This window comes from Pristis pectinata, chromosome 3, assembly GCF_009764475.1.
Source record: "Pristis pectinata isolate sPriPec2 chromosome 3, sPriPec2.1.pri, whole genome shotgun sequence".
In the NCBI taxonomy this organism is placed as follows: domain Eukaryota; kingdom Metazoa; phylum Chordata; class Chondrichthyes; order Rhinopristiformes; family Pristidae; genus Pristis; species Pristis pectinata.
In genome coordinates this window covers 55,481,157-55,500,397 of record NC_067407.1, presented here as the reverse complement: position 1 = coordinate 55,500,397, position 19,241 = coordinate 55,481,157, and the positions used below count along the sequence as shown (strand labels likewise).

The following is a 19,241-nucleotide window of genomic DNA, read 5'->3' as shown; positions in this document are numbered from 1 at the left end:
ATGGAATTGATTGAACCAGAACAACAGAAACTCATAATTGGGACTAAATAAACTGAAACAGTAAAGCTGCATGTGTTGGCATTGATTGAACAGTCGCAGCTCCTTGTACCGGCATTGAAAGTAGAGCAGCAATATTTGCAAGTAGTGAAATGCGATGTTAATAGCTGCTAAAAATGCACAGAATAAACTGCAGAAAGAGAAATGAATATATTAGTTTTGAATGGATTGCAACAGCAGAGCTGCATATACAGGCATCGAATTAACTACGGCAATGCCTACATGTGGAATACACAACTATGCTGCATGCCTTGGCATTTATTGAACTGCAGATATGCTAGTGTGTAACAGAGGTGAACGGACTGCAGCATGTTTACGTCTAATGGCCGAGAATAAATTAATAGCATCATAGACATAGATGTTGGTGTTAAATAAACTGCAGCTTAAATTGCTTAGAATATATTTCAGCTATGTTTACAAACATTGACACTGGACAAACTACAACTATATTTGCAAGTAATGGGATTGAATGTATTGCAGAAGCAGAGCTATACCTTCTGGTAATAAAAGTACTGCAGCAGAGCTGCTATAATGGCATTGAATAAAGTGCAGCTATAGTGATGCTACATTGGCAATGAATAATCTCTGTTAACTGAGCTTGATGAGCTGTGGCAATAGGGCTGCACATTAACCAGAATTCAACTCAGGACTAGCATGAAAAGAAATTTCTTCCAGTGAATCATTGGAATTCTCAACCCTAGAGGGCTGTGGTGGCTCATTTAATAAATATGCTCAAGATGTAGACTGATAGGTTTTGACTTTAAGGGAATCAAAAGATATAAGGTTAATTTAGGAGGGTGGTGCTGAGGTGAAGGCTCAGCTGTGGTATTATTTAATGACAGAGTAGGTCCAAACGATTGAGCGATTACTCCTACTTGCATTTCTTATGTTCTTAATGGAACTGCATGGCATTGGGTGAATTGCAGCAATGAAGCTGCCATATTTGCATTGAATAAACTGCAGTTACAATTGCACTTATTAGCATTGAATAAGCTGCAGCCACACAGACGCACATATCGCCATTAAATCAACAGCTGCGGAGATGTACATAATGGTTTTGAATGACTTCTCATATGCAGTCCCTTGAAGTCAGGAATGACTTGCTTCCACTTCATTCCACGGGTTCTGCTGTGTCTGAAACTCCTATATGGGATCTGCAGACTCAACAACATATGGGGCAAGTGGTGCTTAATGGAGCTGAATGGTGATTTGTTTGGGATGTTGTGTGTTCCTTCTGCTATTTGTGAATGGTCTCATAAAGACTTGAGACACTCAGTGTCTTCCCAGATATTCCTTATCATCTTGAGTGGGTTAGGACAGGAAGTTGGTGAAGATAGTACATTTTGACAAGGGGACTTTGACTATGTCCTTAGAGTATTTTTCCGTCCTTCTGAAAACCTCTTGCTGTAACCAAGCTCAGAGTAGAGTGTTTTGGGAGTCTGGTGTCAGGAATGCAGACTCCCCGACTGTCTCCTTCCCCCCACCTGCCCTGAACCTGGTTGTGCATGATCGGAGCCTCACTGCTGGGGATGTTGCCCTGGGGAGGATATTGTGACATTGGTTTGTCTAAACTGCCAATGGATTTTCAAGATTTTGCAGGGGTAGTGTTGATCAAACCAGCTAAAACTGTCTGGGATGGCATTGAATTAACTGTGGCAATAGGCCTGCTTTTGCTGCCATTGAATAAATTGCAACTACAGTTGCATGTATTGACCATGAAAGAACTGCTGATGTGCATTTATTACTAATGATTGACCTGCAGCAGCAATTATGCACTAATCAATGTTCAATACACCAACAGCAGATCTGCATGGATTAGTTTTGAATGAACTGCAACAACAGACATGTATATATTATAATGAATTAAATGCAGCAACATGTACGCATGTATTAATAATGATAGCACTGCATACAGTATGTATTAGCACTGTATGCACAAAGCACCAGAATTGTAGGTGATTACTATAACAGAATGATACATTATATTGATTACACTGCTGCACCAGACCTGCATGGATTTAGGCTTAATAGTACGTTATTTTTTTTAAAAAATTAAAATGCATTTAGGTAGCACCATTTGTACCCAAAGTATTTACAGTCTTTTATCAATGGGTAGTAAATTGTACATACTTTCACCATTATCTTTCAAAATCCCTAGGTTCAGGAATTGTCCTCTCAGAGTGTAAATTTTAAAATGCAATACCATTATATATGAAAGCTGTGAGAGGGAAGCAGGAAATAACAAGCCTGCTAATATCTATGGTGGGCAATTATTGAAATCTACAATATGGGACAAAGGAACAGCTGACATAGGAATTTCAGAGGAAGACAACATGAATTTGTAAAGGGTTGGTGTTATCTAATTGCTTTTTTTGAGGAAGCATTAAAATAGAGGGCTGTCTATGGATATATGCATGGATGCAGCTTATATGAACCTAAAGAAGTCATTTGATAAGATTCCACATGCAAGACCATTAAAGATAACACTCATGGAATTCAAGGCACATTATTAATCCAGATGAAGGAAGGCAGAGGCTGCCTAATGGTTATATACTTGAATTGGAAGGAAGTTGCTTAATGTGTCCCACAAGAAACTTTTTTTTCTTTTCCAATCTTTTTATTAATTTTCAAATTAATAAACATAACATTGGGAAGAAGTTTTTGAAGGGAAATATACTATGGAGATGTGGTCGTTGTTCAGGGACCTCTTGCAGGATGTTAGGGATAAATTTGTCCCAGTGAGGCAGAGAAAGAATGACAAGGTGAAGGAACCATGGGTGACAAGAGAGGTGGAACATCTAGTTAGGAGGAGGGTAATGATGCAGCTTTATAAAACTCTGGTTAGACCACACTTAGAGTACTGTGTCCAGTTCTGGTTGCCTCATTATAGGAAGGATGTGGAAGCATTGGAAAGGGTGCAGAGGAGATTTACCAGGATGCTGCCTGGATTAGAGAGTATGCATTATGAGGAGAGACTAAGGGAGCTAGGGCTTTACCCTTTGGAGAGGAGGATGAGAGAAGACATGATAGAGGTGTACAAAATATTAAGAGGAAAAGAGAGTGGACATCCAGTGCCTCTTTCCCAGGGCACCAATGCTCAATACAAGAGGGCATGGCTTTAAAGTAATGGGTGGGAAGTTCAAGGGAGATATCAGAGCAAGGTTTTTCACCCAGAGGGTAGTTGGGGCATGGAATGCGCTGCCTGGGGTGGTGGTGGGGGCAGGTACATTGGTCAAATTCAAAAGATTGTTAGATAAGCATATGGAGGAGTTTAAAATAGAGGGGTATGTGGGGGGAAGGGGTTAGATAGTCTTAGGTGAGGTTTAAAGGTTGGCACAACATGGTGGACCGAAGGGCCTGTATTGTGCTGTACTGTTCTGTGTTCTATGTTCTATAACAGTAGTAATTATACACACAATACAAAGAGATCGGGATTATAATAATAACAACAGTTAACGTATACAGACACAAAGAGTAAAATGTGTAATCTGAACCTCCCAATCCCTTGATAATTGAGCATGAAAAAGATTTAAAAAGAAATTTGATTTTATGAAAAAAACCCAAACCAAAAAAAAGAACAATAACAAACCAAATAGTAATAATAAACAAAAACTAAACAAAAGCTGGGCTGTCGTATTTCATTGGTTAAAAGCATTATTATGTCATTAACTCTGCTCCTCTATATTCGAATAGAAAGTTATTGAAAAGGATTCGGAAAAGGTCAGCTTACATCATATGAAAATGCTGAATAAATGGGCTCCAAGTTTCTTCAAATTTAACGGAAGGCTCAATATCTCACAAGAATCTATTCTCTGTATAAGTATATATAGTGCATGGACAAGTACTCATTGCATTTATTAAACACTTGGACTGCACAATAGAGAGCAGTACATCCAAGTCTGCCAATGACCAGAGATTATTGGCACAGTGGGTGGTTAGACAGGAAGATAAACTTGCAAAGAGAAATAGATTTTGAGCAGGCAATAATACAGCAGATAAATTTCAATGCAGGTGAGTACAAGGTCTCCAAATTTGAACCAAGAAATGTAGATCCATATATTACTTAAATGTTAATAAGTTAGGAACAGTAATGGTTCAAAATTATTTAAGACCTATGTAAAGAAATCACTAAAATCTGATAGCCAGGTACAAAAGATAATTAACAAGATTAATGGCATGATAGCCTTCATAACAAGAAGACTAGAGTGTGAAAAGGAAGTTTTCCTACAGCTATATAAACCCTTGTTTATACTATATTTGAAATACTCCATACAATTCTGGTTGTTGCATCTTAGGAATTGTATTTTGTCCTTGGACAAAGTTCAGACCATATTTATCAGAATTTTACTTTGGGTCCAAGGGTTAGATTACATAAACCCAGCAATGTATTTTCTGTACTATAGCTGCTGTATTGTAAATTTGTTGATGCTCTTTGGATTTTTAAAGGAATTTATAATATAATTGAATTGTTTTCCACAGGTAGTGGTTTAGAGAAAGAGGACATGATCATAAAATCAGAGTCAGGCCATTTAAGAGACAAATTAGGTAATACTTCATGTACAGAGTGGGTAAAGCATGGAGTTCTCTTCCCTAAAAAGCAGCAAATACTAGCTCAATTAATAACCATAAATCTGAAAAGAGAGATTTCTGCTAACCAAAGGTATTAAGGGACGTTAAGTTAGGATTACAGCCTTGATTTCACTGAACCAGCCTTCCTTCTTAGGCAATCCCTCCGGATAGAGAATGACTTGCTTCCACTCCACTTTTACAGGGTTTGAGATGACTGATGAGGCTAAAGTGGCAACAATTGATACTTCCACAGAGGAGGCAGAGGAAACCTGATGGAGCAGGCCAGGGGGTTGTTTGTGAGGTGCTGCGCTCCTTATGCCGCCATCATAACCGAAACAGGACTGAATAACGTATTGCCGTTCCTATTGTAATACAGCAAATGCAGCATACAGAATGTATTTGGCTCAGAGATAAGTATTAGCCATGGGACATGCTGCTGTTCTTCCAATAGTGTCACTGGGACCTTCTAGGGCCTCCATTTAATGATCTCATCTCTCTCAGTACTGCATTGTCACTTTAGATTTTACGTTCACGTCTTTGAACTAGTGCTCTGAGCACAAAACCTTCTAACTCAGACGTCTGGATGTTAGCACTGAGCCGCAATTGACATCTGCAGAGAAGATTCAATCGTTTGTCAATCCTATTTCTTTGGTAGATAAAAGTCATCAAACATTTTTACAAGCACAACGTGTACTGGGAACACCAAAGGCACAATGTCACCATAGGCAGTGATAAATGGTCCTGCTTTTATTACCTCTCAGAAAGTTTACAGAGCCATTTTTCATTTTGTTTGTAAATCATGTTTAACAAAGCAAAATAAAACTGCGGGTAATGGAAATCTGAAATAAAACCCGAAAATACTCAACAGGCCGAGAAGCATCTCTGGAGAAAGGAAGAGTTAAATTAACATACTGAAACGTTAAGTTGGTTTTCCCCTTCACAGTGCCTGCTTGTTAAATATTTCCAGCATTTATTTTTGTATCTGAATTGATTCGATTGTTCATTTGCTGTGGAATTTACGAACAAAGATGATCAAATGGCAAATTAATGCGGGTGCTGTGCAGCTGAAATATATATGCTGGAAATATAGAGGAGATGTCATCACAAGGGTTAACGGTACAGGCACACCTTTCATCAGATCGGAACTTGCCCATTTACTTCTTACCCACTGTGCATCTTTTTTTTCAGTTTTATACAGTTGTTGTTTTATCTCTGCCACGGAGCTGCGTGAGATTGTATTTAAATATATTACGGTCCCGTGGTTGTTCAGGAGCCAGACAACAGTTATTTGGGACCAAACGCAAACGTTTTTACCTATCGGGTGAAAGCGGCAGCAAGCAGTAATCCGTTGCACTTAATCCAATGGTTGGAACAATTTAATTTAGCATATGAATATCCGAGCAACATATAATTACTGATTTAATTACACAGGAACGACGCGATTCTTTCCTCTACGCAAACGAGGAACCGGCCGTGCATAAGGGGGCGCCGCTCGATTGCCTAATCTCTGGGAATCCTGATCCAGTGGGAAAGCATTCTCTTGATCCCTGCTTTACTGGGATCACCAGCCTATTGGGTCCCAGGAGGAATAAAACAAAAAGCATTTTTTTTGCAACTGATCGCATTCGTCTCCGGCAACACAGCAATGGACAGCGTGCGGTAAGGGCAGACAATGAAGGGAGCTTCCAGTAGTCGGGTAAATCTGCCGTGCATAATTGCAAGAAAAAAAAAGGAGTGGGTTTATTTTTTGATGTCTGGCGATCGATTCATTTCTGTTTCAACGAAGGACTGGACGCGAGAGTTTCTTAACCGTTATCTATGAAGGCAGGAGAAAGGCTGCGTTATTCTATGTGGCTCGAAAACAAATGCAGACTATGCTGGAATCAGTGGCTACAGTCCGCTTCCTCTGCTCCCAGTGCTACTATATTTCAACGGGAAGCCAGCATATCCTCTCGCTCCTCTTATCTTTTTGCCAATATGCTGCCTCGTCTTCCTCCTGCTTCCTGCCGTTTGTGACATGACAATAAGGAGGAGAAAAAAATTAAAAAAGGGACTAGCCTGGAACGAATGACGAATTCAAACAGAAAATCAAATCTGAAGACAAACGACAGTGTCTAAATTAACGCGTCCAGCAAGATCGACTCGTGCCAGTGCTGAATATTGCACAGCCTCTATTTTCCAACCCTTTGCTTTTATAAACTATATATAAATACCTTCATATAGTTTAACCCTAGAACGATGGGCTGCATTCAGAGTATAACTTGTAAATCAAGAATACGGCGAGAAAATATTGTGGTCTATGACGTTTCTGCAACGATTGATCAATGCCCAACTATAATAGAAGAAAATTCCCCTATTGTTTTACGGTACAAGACACCATACTTCAAGGCGTCCGCTCGAGTGGTGATGCCTCCCATCCCCAGGAATGAAACGTGGGTGGTTGGATGGATTCAAGCTTGCAACCAAATGGAATTTTTCAACACTTACAGCGACCTCGGAATGTAAGGGAATTTAACACGGTATAGTATATGAAATGCACTACCGTTCAATTCTGCAATGCACCGTGTTATCGTCATAAAAGTCACAGTGGGGTCGCAAAATGACCAATTCAAAAAAGAAAACACCGCCGCCGGTAAATGGATTTCAGTGCACAGAATTTACATATTACCTCATTTTATTTAAACAAACTTGCGCGTCTGTTGTGCTAAGTGTTCAATTCGGCTGTGGTGGATAGGCGTTGTAGCTTTAACAACCTTAATTACTGTGGAATACTGAGGACTGACTGTAATTCTTCGACAGCATGGTGCGGGAATAGTGAAAATGTGGTGTTCTCTGCCGGGTTTTCATTAATTTAGTCCAGCAGGGCAGATAGATCGTCCCTGTTATTTCTTTTTTTTTGCTGCAAAATGCATGTCTAACGCACCTATGTTTACATTTAGTGATAGAAGTGTATTTAACTGTGTGTCGCTTGATGTAACTAAACGGTTAATTTCTGTGCAGACTGACACTTTCAGACTAAACATTGTTCACCTGCCCACGTTTCTTTCTAGGGAATGGAGTCAGTTTTGAGCGGCGGTTAATGCAATTGGATTAGATGTCTACCACGCAAACTACTAGACTTACGTTTAAACAAACAAGACAAGGTGCATATTCAAATAGGTTTATTAATAACTGCTATAATGGTTTCAAATTAGTTCCAATAATTCAAATTATACTTAAAACGGCAATGATCAACGGGCTAATATCTGAGGCAACTTATCATTGATCACTGCTGTCAAGTGGTTGAAGTACAAAAAAAATGAATGGCTATAAACATCAAATGCATTTTTGTATTTAAACTCCAGGAAAAGTCAGATATTGCACTTCGAACTTCCGCATTCTCTTTAATCGTGATGAAAAGCCAGTCTTCACTCTGCAAATGACATAACTTGTTAGATTTCTATTGAATTTCCCTTGTTAGACGCTGGAAATGCAGGTCGCGACTGTTTAGAAAACTGTAAAATTGGAGGTTCAAAATCCTGCCTTCACACTTAAGAGGGTAATACTACATATGTCTGAAGCATTTTTTAAAGATTTTTTCACCAACTACACCATGCACTCCCAAGACTCTATGACATTGCTATTTTATATTCAAATCTACCAACTATATTTTAATGTTAATTTCGCCTAGTGTTACCCTAAATTACGTAATTGGAAGAAACTAAGCCATTTTCTAGTTTGCTTTCTCTTTTCGAAATGTAAAGATTTATGGCTTTTACACGAAAATGTGGTTAGAAGATAGCGTCACCAATCTATATTGGCAGCGTTCCTACCGAAAATAATCTGGCATGGACAGATCTGGAGACAATAGGGGAGAAAATGTTTCTGATGAGTGAATCTTCTGTATAAAATCCCAGTTGGAATTGGATGATAAGCAAGAGTTCAGGCAGGCGCTTAACATGGAACAATTCCAAGTGCTTCACATAGCAGAGACAGTGATATGATATGGATAGATTTCTGTTGTCTTTTATGTCATCATATTGTCCTTGCGAGGAAGATTCCTTAAAATGTTGTCCTTCACATTTATATCTTCATGTTCACCAAGCAGGTATCTGTCACCTTCCTTGGCAACAAAGTGAATCAAATAAAGCTGAAAACGGAAGATACTTAATTGCATGGTTGCTGAGACCAACCAACTAGATCAATTTACTTCAGTAGCTCAAATGTTAATAAATTACGGCTGTCAACAGCTTATTTTTTTTCATGGCATGTGACATTTAGTGTTCATCTCTAATGGGCTGACGAGGCAGTTAAGAGTCAACCACACTGGTGGGCCTGGAATCACATACAGAACGGGTAAGGATGGCAGATTTTCATCTATAAAGGCTATTGGTGAACTAGATCGGTTCTTAGGCCTTTTTAAAAAAAATTCCAAATGTACTTAATTTAAACTCCCCAGATGTCATGTGGGGATTTGATCATATTTCCGGACCAATGATCTAGGTTCCTAGTCCAGTAACTTAACCATTGTGCAACCATGATGTATGTAGATAGAGATTTTTAAAGAAGCAAAATCGTCCACTGGGATTCATTGTAGCCTTTATCAAGGGTTGTTAACGGGCCACATGAAACGATAGTTTGAACCCGTTATTAAAAGTACGATGGTCAAAAAAGGCATGGTCAGCTTAGAAGAGCAGGGAGAGGCAGAAAAGTTTGGGGAAGGGATATTGAATTTTGTCCTAGATAGCTGAAGGCGAGACGAGACGAGGAAAGGTGGGGAGACGAGAAACCGAGGATGAATATTCTGGGGCAGTTTGTAATGTTGGAGGAGGCAGGACGAAATTATTAACTCATTCGAACAGAAGAATGGTCAGCAATTAACTTTAAATAGTAAAATATAAGATATTTGATGTACAACTTGGATATTGTTCTTTATAAATGAACCCATTATCGCCATCTCATTTTTATTTCCCGGCACTTGTCTGCTCTATAACATCCCTCCCCTCACCACCACTCTTCCCTTCACCCTAAAACCACAACTTTTTGAAACCCTTTCCAATAGTTGAAAGATTTAGAACATAGAACATTACAGCGCAGTACAGGCCCTTCGGCCCACGATGTTGTACTGACATTTTATCCTGCTCTAATATCTAACCCTTCCCTTCCACATAGTCCCCCATTTCTCTATCATTCATGTGTCTAAGAGTCTCTTAAATATCCCTGATGTATCTGCCCCCACAACTTCTGCTGGCAGTGCGTTCCACGCACCCACCACTCTCTGTGTAAAAAACCTATCTCTGACATACCCCTTATATCTTTCTCCAATCACCTTAAAATCATGCCCCCTCGTGTTAGCCATTTTCGCCCTGGGAAAAAGTCTCTGATTATCCACTCGATCTATGCCTCTTATCATCTTGTACACCTCTATTAAGCCACCTCTCATCCTCCTTCTCTCCAAAGAGGAAAGCCCTAGCTCACTCAACCTTTCCTCATAAGACATGCTCTCCAATCCAGGCAGCATCTGGATTTAATCAATTTATTATAATTCTGCCGTCCAACTGACTTGTCTTGTTATTGTTTATATTTTTACAGAATATCTATTGGATAAAGAGTATATCATTACAGTTCGAAGTCTAGGTACTAGTCCAGTAACAACCACTGCGTTACCATATGCGCTTATGTAGTTGCCTCTGAAGGAACGTCTCGTGGGATTTACCTATTTATTTTCATGGTAGTGGCACGTTTCTGTAGAGGGGGAAAACTCAGTTTAGCAAATATATTCCAAAGTATTTTCCAGTTTAATTTTTAAAAATCTGTTACTTTGTTAACCTCTCTCAATGTATGGGGGCATTATAATATTCAGCAGGTCTTCTACCGTAGCAACGTAAGAGATACAAATTAACGGATAGTTCAAGATTGGTAGATCGATATTTCGGGATCAAGAATGCAATACACGGGAAACAACTAGCAAACTATTTGGTGCATTCGACTTCTTCAATAGAAATAAGTTCATCAACGCTAAACATCAATGTATTCACCCCGAGCTATTGTGCTCGCTACAGCGAGACAGGTGCAGTTAACTACGCACTGTTTTACTGCTTTGTGTGCATGGTGTTCCTACCGATCAAGACACGAATCCCTTCCACTTACTTTTCTCCCATTCACAATCGCAGTCCTCTCCCGGTCTTGCCAATAAAATATTCCACAACCTCTAAATATTGTTTTCCCTTACTGAGGTCTCAGGTCATTCAATTAAGCATTTGCTTAACATTTGGCCGGGGTGCTGTCAATTACTGATCCTTTCTTTTTTGAAAAGTGGAAATATCCAACTGGAGAGTAGTGGACATGAGGATGCCGAGTGACACCGTGTGTTGCTGATGTCTAAGGCTTGCTCATCAGGGGGATAATGTTGGATGATTGAATAAAGACCCAAGCTCAGATCCTGTGCAACGAATCTCACTTTAACATGCCACCATGCAACAGAGATTAGCAGCCCACTTGGTATCATTATGCCACTCCCTCTAGTTTTCTCCACCGCTCCCTCCGCCCTTGAATCTGCCAGGAAGGACCCAAGTTACTAAATTGACAATCGCCTTTATGCAGCAGTGAAGTACTTCAGTATCATTGTCTGCACATTTCACCTCTTGTACAACAAGAGTTCTGTACACAGATACATCATTATCGTTGGCTTTCGCACCAGCCAAATGGAACTCCTTCAACTGACAACCTAATCAAAATCTCCGCAAATCAACTGCTCCGAGGAAGCAATCTCACTATATCATGATGCAGTTTTTATTGCACAGCGATTTATTCAAACATTCATTGGAGTTAAGGCTTGCTGGTGGTTTTGCTGAACTTATGGCTTTCTTCAGAGAGGAGACGGAGGTCAAATTGAAATGTCCAATGAAAAGGTTTTCACTGTAGCAGCATCAATAAAAAGCAGCTTTAATCAAATAAAAAGCGTCACATTGAAGGCACGGAAAGTGGAGGAAACTAATTGCTTCGAAAGTACTGAAATTTATTGGGAACTGTTCAATTTCTTGCATTGATCTAAGTCATGAAAGGACAGCATAGGAGTGCTTCTGTTGTAATCTAACTTTTCCAAATGGGTATTTATAATATTGAACCTTATGTGTTCAGTTATGTTTAGTGTAGAAAAATCTGTATAAAATCCCCTTGTTCTTCTGCACCTGAAGAGTGTAGTCGAGATATTGTAATATTATTGTGATATTCTTCGAAGCTAAAACAGTATTCAGCCATTTTTCAATTCCACCTCATTGCTGTTACATTAGCGGAAGGAACAGGACATACCAGTATCAGCCTGGTCATTTTTCTCTTAAAATCAATAAGAATATATTGAAGTGGGGAGAGAAAGGGAAGGCTGGCAATTACTGTATTCTGTAGATGTAAACTCATTTTGTACTGCCAAGAGTCTTCCCACAGATAATACATCTAAATGGAAAAATGCTGTCATTTCTTTATACTCCAAGAGCAGTAAAACCCCATAGCTTTGTAACTTTATATACTTAATTTGTAAACCTCAATCTATACTCAGATTTTTTTCTCCAGATTTTAATATTTTTTTCTGTGCCATGTACTAACTGCTGGGATGAGGAAATGATGTATTCTTATATCAACGTGAATGGTGTATTTTACCCAAAGAAGAAATCACCTTCCTTTTTAGTGAGAGGTGACTAGATTCTGTATGTTGCAATATTCTGATGGCACTATTGTTTTCAGAACTACCCCTGTGAGACAGAACTGATTGGAATTAACTTCTCTCCTATTCCCTTCCCCTTCTTATGGTCATTGAGCTCAGTGAGTCCATGCCAGATCTCAGAGCATTCCTATCAGTCATGTTCCCCCACTTACGTACTTACCTGTAATCTATTCTCTCGCACATGTCCATCAACCCAGTGTCATGACTGACACCCGACTAGAGCAAACTGCAGAAATTTGGGTGAAGGGGCTAGCACTCCTGCTCACGTTCATGTGACTTCCAAATCCATTAAAATGTATGACTGGAAAACAGTGCTGATTACAATTGAAGACCACTGTCCTGAGGGATGAAATTCTCAAATGTGCAGACACAAGAATATTTACATTACAGGGCAAAAATCATACAATTTACCTTCATTACATGGAGACTCTGTAGTCTTATATGCTCTCATATTTTTCTTGCAAAACCATGTCTTCCAATCATTAGTGTTATTCTTTTCACTTTTTTGCAGGTTATAATAGTTAGAAATATATATTTTGCAAGGATTTCTGATTTGTGTTAAATTTATCATTTACTGCTGAAATCACACCTATACCTTCATTAGCTTCAGACATGATCTTTTTTCAGTTTGCCGTTGACTAGCTTTCTTCATTGTAGTCTCTGCAAACTAAAGGTCATCCAAAACTCTGCTATCTGTGACTCAGCTTGCATTAAGTCCTATTTCTCCATTGGCGCCTCTCCTTGCTGACCTTCATTGGTATCTGGTTACATAAAACTTCTCTTTCAATATTCTCACCTTTCTTTACAATTTATTTCACAATCTTTCTTCTCCATACTGCTCTAATCTTCTCCAGTTGTATGACTCTCCTAAATCTATGCATTTTGAGATTCTACACATGTAGTTTCTTCACCAGTGGTGTCTGTGCTTTCAGCCACAATGTCTTAAGTTCTGGAAATTCATCCATAAAACTCCCTTTCTCATTCTTCAGCTTTAAAATACACCTAGAAACCATTGGCCATCCAGCTTTTGGTTGTATTAATGTCTTCCAATGTGGCTTGGTGTCAATTTTTGTTTAATTATTTCCTTTGAAACAAGAAGTTTTCTGAGCTTAAAGCTGCCTTATAAATTGTGGTTATCCTTGGAAGTGTGCCTTATGAAATATGCTAACACTGTGGAATAATACAATCTTCACTTTCGGCGTTGCTTATTAGCACAGAGTGCAAGCAGAGTAAATACTCCCAGTAATGTGTTTTCTGGATACCCAGTCTCAGTCAAGGTAGCTGAAGCATATCAGAAAATGCTGTTCCATTTTACACATTTGCTCTGCTTCACATCCCTGATGTTAATGTAATGCAACTATTGGTAACTATGAGTGATTTTATGGACTTACATTTACCACAGTTGAAACTGGTTAGTTTATCTAAAATAGTTAGAAATGTTAAAACGCAAGCCTCTGTAGGCTAGTTTGCTATATGAAATAATCCTATCAATGGTACTTATTTGATTTAGAGACTTCATTGCAAATTATTTTCCCAAGGCACTTTGCTTTAAAATCTTAAATATTCTAAAAAAATGTTTTTATTTTGACTTTCAGGCATATTTTGTCCAAATTTTACTATGGTTTAAATTTGTAATTTTTTTCTAATGACAGCAATGTTGCAATGTTACCTGTAAACTGCAACTTGTTTCTTGCTAGATACAGACAAGGGATGAGTCTATCAGATAATGTACACTGATTTTTGGTCTAGATGATAGTTATAAGCTTCAATTATCATCCATTTGCTTCATGTGGGCATTGCTTGAAAAAACTTAACCATCATCTTGAATGACTGCAGTCTGTATAAAGGAAGTACTCCCATAGTGTTGCTGGTGAGAGTTACAGAATTCAGATCCATTGATGATGAAGGGATGTTCTCAAGTCAGGACTTGTGTGACTTGTAGAGGCATTTGCAAGTAGTGGCTTTTTCATGCATCTGTTCCTTTTGTTTTTCGAGGTAGCAGCATTATAGAATTGAAAGTTGCCATTGAATCCATCATTGACACATTAGGAAATCTTTTTATTACTTGCATTTCTCTCATGTAATTTCAATTAAAACAAAGCAGAGTCTGATTATATTTTATATGTTTTCTCTTTGTTTCTCTAAACCATATTAGTTGGAATGTTCTTGCTAATGAGATACCAATATGATGAGACTTGACAAACTCATTTATTCCACTATAATTAATTATGCATTTTACATGATTGATATTCCAAAGATGAGCACAAGACTCTTTTAAAGCTACAGCTTATAGTGAGTTACATTGGCAAAATTTTTCACATTTAACATCCTTAAAGAGTTTCAAGACACTTCACGGAAATATAAACAGAAAGCAATTGACATAAAGCCAAAGAAGGAGACACGATGGCAAATGTCCAATAGGTCAGAGTGGTAGAGTGTATGGAATGTATTAAAGAAAATAAATGGGAAACGGTAGAAAGGTTTGGCTAACAAACCACAAAGCTTATCATCCAGAGAGAGGAAAGCAGAGCTTTCAATAGTGGGACAAAGGAAGTAAGGGATGTAATAGAGACGATAATTGGTGCATCACAGATATCTAGGAAGGTTGCAGAGCTGAGAAAGGGAATAGAGCTAGGATAAATTTGATGAACTTTCCTTGGAAGGTACTTTCAGGCAGTTAAGATGCAGTGGAAATAATTTATATTTGCATTCAAATTATCTTCTCCGTGGAGTAGAACAAAGACTGCTGCAACTTATACTTATTGATAGACAGAATAATAAATTATACATTTTTCAGCTGTAGGTGGTGTTGTTATTAAATAATTTGCCTTGCTCCTCAGCATGTTTAAAAGTAAAATGGAGAATTCTGATGAACAAACACAACTTGATTCCTCAATTGCACAATATATAGGCAAAATACTTAGGGTGTTAAATATCTGATACACAATGGAAAGTGTTGGGAAAACTCAGCAGATCAGACAGCATTTGCAAACTATTTAAGGTTGAAGGAGTTCTGAAGAAGGTCACAGACCTGACATGTTAACTCATTTTCACTGTCCACAGATACTTCAACATTTTCTGTTGATTCATCAATTGCCTTTTCTCAGTTTCAACGGAATTAATCTGGTATAAATCAGAAAAAAGAAACATTCCAACAATGTCACTTGACAAGAGTATTATAGTTAAAATGTAGCATGTTATGAAACAGCCCGGTCTTCATGGCATTACTTCCTTGAAGTTCAAGTACATCCAAAGGAGTAATACTCAAAGAGGTGTTGGGCCGATGAAATGATTGAAGGAGATCCTTGCTATTTCTTCTTAACAATTATAACTAATTAGATTTGCCACAATATCCAATTTTATGTTAGTATGATATTTTAAAATTTGATCGACCAAGAGCATTTTAGCACAAAGTCTTTATTCTTAGATAAGAGCATAATAGGGCCAGCAGTAGGCCACAGAGTCCTTCGAGGCTTCCCAGCCTTTGACAAGACACTGTTGATCTTCTTCAGCTCCACTTTCCCACCTTATCCCCATATCCATGGATTCTCCTAGTTTCCAAATGTCTACTGGAAGATAACCAACGGTGGAGGATCCACATACCTCTGGAATAGTGGATCTCAAAGATCCACAACCCTATCTATAGTCTAAATATAACCCTCCTATAAATTCCATCTCAACATTCCAGTAAAAACAATTCAGTTAGTTGAATTCATTTCAGCCTGCAAGATGCGAACTCTCTACCATAATAACCAGTTACGTTTTGAATGCTTATATTATCTATAACGTTGACTTTTTATTTGGTCCATAACATTCGTCTGAGCGAATTCTTGATGAGTAAGTGCTACTTGCTTACAAATAATGCTCACTTAAATTCATCTTTATCTAGGTCCAGCTGGGAACTTCCTGACTTGCGAGAAGGCAGGGTTAAAGCTATCAGTGATTCTGACGGAGTGAGCTATCCGTGGTATGGCAATACTACAGAAACAGTGACGCTCGTCGGTCCTATAAGCAGGGTGTCCCGGTTCTCAGTCAGTATGAATGATAATTTTTACCCGAGTGTGACATGGGCGGTACCCGTGAGCGAAAGCAACGTGTCGCAGCTAACCAGGATTAAAAGAGACCAAAGTTTCACCACCTGGCTGGTAGCCATGAACACAATCAGCAAAGAGAAGATTATACTTCAGACAATCAAATGGAGAATGCGCGTTGACATAGAGGTTGACCCAACGAACCCATTAGGATATCGCGCTAAACTTGTTGGAAGGACACAGCAGGAACAACCTCGGATATTAGCTAGAATGGAGCCCATACCTCCAAATGCCTTGGTGAAGCCCAACGCGAACGACGCCCAGGTTTTAATGTGGAGACCTAAGCGTGGTCTACCTCTAGTTGTCATACCTCCCAAATAGTAATACAGGCTGCCGCTCTTCAAGAAATCTTATAAGGACCTAATTTTTTATACATCTCCTATTTCATCCAGCAGCAACAAATGAACAAGGTTGGATTTTAATTTTTTTTGATATGTAAGTTATGCACTTTTTAGAGGAAGTGAATGAAACCTTGGTTCAGTTGTGTATCACGGGGTCTTGCTTGGCTGTTTACAGAAGTCATTCCATTGTTCTGGTTACATTTAATTTGTGTGTGTGTGTGTGTGTGTGTGTGTGTGTGTGTGTGTGTGTGTGTGTGTGTTTGTTTTGATAAGGCAAAGTTCTCAGTCCAGATGAACTGGCCGTGGTGCTGAAATTGACGGGAGAAAGTTTCACTATTTTATAATTACCTAGGAATTGGGTTGGGGTTGGCTTGTGCTGCTCCACGTGCAGACTTCGGTCGGAAGATGCTTCCTCCTCTTGTACTTGAGTATTTATTCGACGGATTGATTGATAACCTTTCTGCATGCACTTCCTGTTAAGGAAATTAATGGTTCGGAATATCCATGTCCATTCAAATATGTGTGCTTTGAGGAATTTCGAGCCTTTGTCACATGTATTGCAGTCAATTGAATTTTATTTTAACATCGCAGCAATTTTTTTGGAATGTTTTTTTTCCGGGTCAGCATTGAAACTTTGAAGAAGTGAGACTGAAAAAAAAAGGCTCCCATTTGACCTTCTGCATTTATTTTGCTGTGAACGTTTTTTCAAACGTTAGGTGCCAATGTGACTGGGATCTTAACAAACTGTACCATAGATCTTGGTGGTTTTAACCGAAGATTACTTCACAACATCCACGCCTTTTACCTCGGCGCATATAACGATGCTCTTTTAGCAGACGCCGCCACAATACCGAACGCAGATGTTTGCTTATAGGATTTCTGCCAGGTTGTGCATTGGCTCTGAAGATTTCCAACTTAATTTGGGAAGATTAAGAGTTTTCAGCAAACGTGCTATTTTTACGAGCTGCTAACACCCGAGTTCTTTGTCAATCAGATATCTGTATAGGAGCGTTATTTAACATGGTCCCTTCATTGTAACCTTGGCACTTTTGATGAAGTGGCAATGGTCTGATGACAAATCAGTTGCAGTACATGTCATGTACTGGTTGTCCAGCCACGTATTAATAAGATATATTGTTGCCTGTGTTCCGACTGGACAATAAGAAGTAGCCATAAACACGCACATGAGCGGACTTGTTCTATGTATAAATAACTATTCTCAAAAGCATGAAGTGAGGACCTGGATGAGCAGAGTGACAATGTGTCAAAACCAGCACCTGCCATCTCAGTCTGATTCCCAGCTTTGGTTAGATCTCAAGTGAATTGGGTACGTAATTAAAATGAAATATAAAACAATGCGGGGCAATGGGGAACGAGCAAGAGAGCGGCACTAATTAGAAGCTCTTTCAGAGAGCAAGCGCCTTGAGCCCAAAGACCTTCCTCTGTGCTGTGTGATTGGTTCAACATAAATTCAGGAATCAAGATCATTATGTTAAAAACTTCATTTATAATCTTCCATCTGAATATTGTAAAATTGTACGAAACATCTGAATGTTATACAAATTGTGTTTTATTTATATTGCACTTTTATGTCACATTTTTAAAGTAAGCTTTTTTTTTAAGGAACTGCAACTTGAGACCATGATGTTGAACTCAAATGGGAGTATACTGAAATACCTGGAAAAAGATTAACTGATTTGTTGTGTTGCTAAACTTGGCTCTGCAGTGTGCCTTATATACAGTAAGATCTGTAGCATACCTGGCTCTCCTTGGAGCACAGATGTTTGGCAGATGTTTGGCTTACTAATCTGTTACTTGAAGGTTGAAGGGTGACAAGCTGTTGGTTGGTGGATTGCATGCATTTCTGTAACTGAGAAATTTGCACTTTGATTTTGTTCATTTATACTGGAATATGACATGTCACTTTCATTGCTGGAAAACAATGGAATAAAAATGCAATTTTTTTCTAAGTGCAATGAGACATTTTCCTTTATAAGTGTTTTTCATTTGGAGAGACCTGCATTAGTATGATCTAAAATTGAATGGAATCCCTGTGTGTTACAAATATACATCTGGGAGAAGCCTGAATGCACTTCAAAACAAAAGGGATATTGGGCTTCAGGCATCACATATGTCCCAGTAAAACTAATGATTTGGCCAAATTTTGTTTAGTTATTTGGGTGGGAGAGAGCTTTAGTTTGTGAAATTTGTGCTCTCTTAGGTGACTATTGACATCATTCGAGAACGGCATATACATTCTGTTTTCGTGCAGGCCAGAACAAAGCATCCAAATTACCTTGACTATAATAAAAACTGAAAATAAAAGGCTGGAAACAATGAACAGTTTGGACAAAGGGGAAGGACAAAAATAATGTTCTAGCATGATTAAAACATTCTATTGACTAAAGTTTGAATTTCTAGTAGTTGCAGCTTAAAGTTCTCCACTTATATAGAGTCCAGGCTAACTATGATTTTCTGAGACCT

At 38.6% G+C, this 19,241-nt stretch overlaps 1 protein-coding gene across 1 annotated transcript; it reads left to right on the top strand.

Annotated features, from left to right (window-relative positions):
- The first annotated feature begins 6,226 nt into the window (after positions 1 to 6,226).
- Positions 6,227 to 18,692, top strand: fam78bb (family with sequence similarity 78 member Bb). Its single transcript, XM_052010994.1, has 2 exons — positions 6,227 to 7,127; positions 16,215 to 18,692. Exons 1-2 carry the CDS (start codon positions 6,865 to 6,867, stop codon positions 16,735 to 16,737), a joined length of 786 nt encoding a protein of 261 aa, XP_051866954.1. The 5' UTR covers positions 6,227 to 6,864; the 3' UTR covers positions 16,738 to 18,692.
- Positions 18,693 to 19,241: the final 549 nt, after the last annotated feature.

Coding starts and splice junctions, on each gene's coding strand:
- fam78bb (XM_052010994.1), top strand. CDS start 6,865: ATGGGCTGCATTCAGAGTATAACTTGTAAATCAAGAATACGGCGAGAA. Junction 7,128..16,214: donor ACTTACAGCGACCTCGGAAT/GTAAGGGAATTT, acceptor ATCTTTATCTAG/GTCCAGCTGGGAACTTCCTG.